The 4229-nt window shown below is 44.3% G+C and overlaps 1 protein-coding gene across 1 annotated transcript in view; it reads right to left on the minus strand.

The window, feature by feature from the left end:
* Nucleotides 1-4229, minus strand: part of T265_10220 (hypothetical protein) — a gene marked incomplete at both ends in the record, with an annotated part of 49642 nt that overhangs the window by 29683 nt on the left and 15730 nt on the right. Inside the window, 2 exons of the mRNA XM_009176529.1 lie at nucleotides 1205-1294; nucleotides 2492-2763. Of these exons, the coding sequence (XP_009174793.1) occupies nucleotides 1205-1294; nucleotides 2492-2763 (362 nt within the window). The remainder of the gene's footprint in view (nucleotides 1-1204; nucleotides 1295-2491; nucleotides 2764-4229) is intronic.

The following is a 4229-nucleotide window of genomic DNA, read 5'->3' on the forward strand; positions in this document are numbered from 1 at the left end:
GACTTCAGCCGTCCTTACGAAATTGTAAAAAAATGTCAACAGGAATCGCGAGTTCTCTTCGGAGAGAATTCTTATCGAATGGCCAATCTCCTCTCGTGAACTCCTGGTGTACGGCTTTACGGCAGCGACAGAGGCGCTTTCTACCGTGGTACACCGGTCAAGAACTCCTCATAAACTTCGAATTCCAAGCGCATTTTAGATAACTGACACCAAATTGTGGTGATTTGCTGTCAGTAAAAACAGTGTCACAGATCAAAATGTCTTGAACAAGGCTGAAAAATTATGCACGACGTGGTCGTCAGCATCCAGCTTGCCAGTCAGTATGTAATATTCTGCTTTGGGGGTCCCAATGTGTGCCCTGAGATCAGTCGCTCGGAATGACTCAACAACAAGTCGATTGGACAGATGTCACGGGTGCGCTACGGACTAGAAGAAGGCGTGCCTTGATTGTACAAAATGTCAACCAATTTGGACCCAGCACCCATAGGTAGGCCATGCTCGACCAATCACGGAGATTCTAGCGCAACATTTTCAAACATTCTGTGGTGTTTCTATAGATGCGGTTGTGATACTCCTCTTTTTCCTCCATAAGAGGCTGTCTCAAGCTACCGTGCATCTCTATATCCCACGGTAGGTGGAGCAGGAAGCCAAGGAGTGACCTAGACGTTGCACCGCCGTTTGCAGTACACAACAGATTACGAAAGTTCGGGCCGTATGCAAACATTGACCAAACAAATCGGTAAAATAGATTTTAAGAAGAGAATTCCACCGAAAATGTCTAGAGCAGGAATCGCCCTATACACAAAACCACAAGTAGTCTTACACTGAAGTGCATTTCGCCCAACAACGTTGGGCAAGCAATCTAGAACGTTATCCCAAACAAACAACCCTTGGTGTGGACCAGCGGACCGGCCGACGTGAAGCTACATGTTCCAATAAACACGACTGAGAATGAATCGGCCAGTTACCCAAAACTGAATGAATGCGATCGGACTGGTCCATGTGACGAGAAAAATATCTGTTCCGCAGATGCGTCACTAGCGAAAATCGTTCGGCTGCAACATCCTTCCGGTGCCTAGCAGCCATGCTACCCGAAGGAAGCACGAGGGCTGGTATACTGCCAGGTTGCCCAGGCCTAGACAGGGGAAGTTGAGAGGTAGCGAAAAGGGGTGACGAAAACACAACCGCATATGTGAATACCAACCTCGTCATCTGTCCGGTTCATTTCATCCAAACCAATGAGAAAAAGCCGCAGACAACGATCCAAAAGAATTTTGCGTAGGATTGGTGATTCCTGAAGAAAAAATATGTAACAAAACGTAAAATAGAAGCTCAGTGACAACACAAATCTGCTAACCCGGTGATGACAATGGCTGGGTCACACTGTGGAAGAGTTTGGTTTGTTCGTGGGCTGAGCGTTTGCATAGATCAAGTTTATAAACAACTACCCCATTAAACCTTCCGGAACTACTGTGGGGTTTTGGGGGCTTTGAAGCAGGTTACGTGTGTAAGCGGAGCCAAGAAGTATAACCGAATGAATACAAAAAGTGACACACAGTGAGTACAGTATAGATACAAGTTTAACCCGTTGAAAGCAGGAACCTGGCGGAATAGTTTGATTAGTAAATATAGACGCACTCATCCACCTCCCATATGGGCCAGGTGCAGTAGGCAAGGTCACGGGAAATTACAAAGTTGTCTTACGTTTTCTCTAAGTCAACTGACTGCTGGGGCGCGTTTTGACGGTCAAAGCAGAACCTAGGGTGTGTAGTTTTCAATAGTAACAAGATGGAGGCCAGTTTTTGACCTGCTGTGGCAAAGAAGCAAGCAGAGAGAAGACAGTCTGAAGACAGTCTGACACCTAACTGTTCGTTGGTCGGACGATAGCGTATAAACATCCATGATCATCACTACCGACTGCAACACTAGTGGAGTACAGTGGGTTCTCGCTGCCGTACAAAAGTATGCAATGTGTAGCGATGAGTGGATTAACCAATTAGAAGACAGGCAAGCTCATAACTGACTGGTGAATACTGACAGCCTGGCTGACCGATAGGAGCAGGAAGTATAGACTCATCCGTCAGCGGTGTGGCCAAAATTCTCGCTGTGTGCGTAATATAGGGATGGTCGGAATGACTGTCTACAGTTTTTTAGGTCGTGTATACCTCAGCAGCCTTATAGGGATAATAGACCCCTCAATTCAAGGCAGCATCAACTTTGTCACCACCAATCGGATGACTCCATTCGGTGTTTACCGACGTTTCTGCTTTTACCGTTGCCCCCGGACAAAATAGGCTCTGGGAAACAGATGATTCCCGGCCAAATGCAATAAGTGATCCAACAGTCTACTTAATTGAGGGAACACGGAAAAGATGAACGAAAGTATCGGTCTCTTTATTCGCCAGTGCAATTCACAAGTTATTGCTTAACGCTAGCCCGACCTTACCACAAGATATGGAAACTACATGTATCAAACAAATGAAATACTTACACTGTGAAAAGGAGTCTGTTTGGATCCAGAAGATTCTGTCTTCTTTACGGATTCTGCTCCCTTGGTGCATTGATCAGTGCTATCCAAAAAGTGCGCCAGCTGAAGACGCAACTCGACGGAGACAGCAGTCATCAAAATCACAAACGGTTCACCGTTAGACTCGGTTGCCGAAATATAGCCTTTCAGCCAACCAAGCGACTTATCACTGTAGCAGGAAAGCGCCCAAAGTATTTCGAAAATGGCGTACCGATAAGCATCATCCTGAAGTAATTCTGAAAGCAATGATGGAGAATCGGGAGGAAATATCGTTGAAAATGTTTGATTTTCACCAAAACTTGGAATCGGATTCACAAGATAGCTGCCCTACCAGATTGTTGGAGGAATGTAATAGATATGCCTGGTGAAATATACTAATGATCTTCATTCAAGGAGGTTCAACTCGAGTCGACAGCAGTCAATAACATAGAGAGGATGTAGGGGACATTCCGACTTGACAGTCCAACAAACATCTCCGAATTCAAATAAAGTACGTGTGGCGATAGGAAATTAAGAAAACCAAATGAAAGATAACCGCTAAACTGCCGACAGACTTGTCAAATGAAATATCGGGATACAGAAAGGATTTCTTCTGAGTTAATCATGGCAAAAGAATTCCATAACTTAGACGAAAACAACATAAATAAATGGCTGAAACTCAACTATTCGTCTGTAAGCAGTCCACGATGAATTTGACCAAAACCTGGAGACTTTCATGCGTGGTGTTTCTGTACGCAGTGGATGTCAGAGCAGGAAACAGTCGGGAGGCCAGAAGAAGATAACGCCAGCTTTCCGCCTGCGGCTGGAAGAGGAACCAATACATAATTTTGCTATTTCAGTTTGGCATGCATTAGTTGGTTCGACTCACAGAGATGATAGACCGATCATCAATGCATGAATAGAATATTCGATAACCTACCGCGTTTTCATCAAACTATGATTGGGGGTATCCAAGGGCCCTCAGTTAAGAAGTTTCTAAAAGCACGATTAATCTGGGTTGGTTTCTAACCAACTTTGGTTCAAACGTTAATGCCTTAGTAATCTGCCGTATACAGTCGAGACAGATCATCAATGATCAGTACTCTTGAGGAGCTGATTAAATAGGGCTCTGTTAGGATCACGCGCAAGAGACTCGCAAAAACTAAGCCAATAAATCCCCCTTATTTAATTAGTAAATAGTAATTTAAAACTGGGGAACACCAAGCATTCAGGATGCTCAGTGCGCCCTTCGTATAAACACCGGCCTATGATCCCAAGAACCCCAAGTAGAGTGACCCGGTATCACAAGTTATACTTTTGAAATCAACTTAGAAAACCAACTGATTTATTTGTACTACTAACTACTAGTAAGTAGCGGTTTAATCATTTCCTGTATGCTGACCAACGTCATTTCCGGTATAATTATGTTGCTAGGTGTTTTACATAGTATTTCCAAATGAGGGACTTCACTACTTATTGATCATTCTGAGTAGCTGAAAATCTACAGGTTAAAGCAATATATTAGACGCTGAGGAACACCCACGCAATAAGTGGGACTTGGTGTGTGTGTGTGTGTGTGTGTGTGTGAATTCAACAAGAGTTTTGTACCGCAGTCTTGCCAGTCAGTACCAAGTCACGTAAGGAATTTAACCCGTGTTCCATCAACTGAAGCGAACTTGACCTCGTCAGAGTAATACCACATGCTATCCCGTATCTCGTATCC

This window comes from Opisthorchis viverrini (assembly GCF_000715545.1).
Source record: "Opisthorchis viverrini unplaced genomic scaffold opera_v5_346, whole genome shotgun sequence".
NCBI lineage: Eukaryota > Metazoa > Platyhelminthes > Trematoda > Opisthorchiida > Opisthorchiidae > Opisthorchis > Opisthorchis viverrini.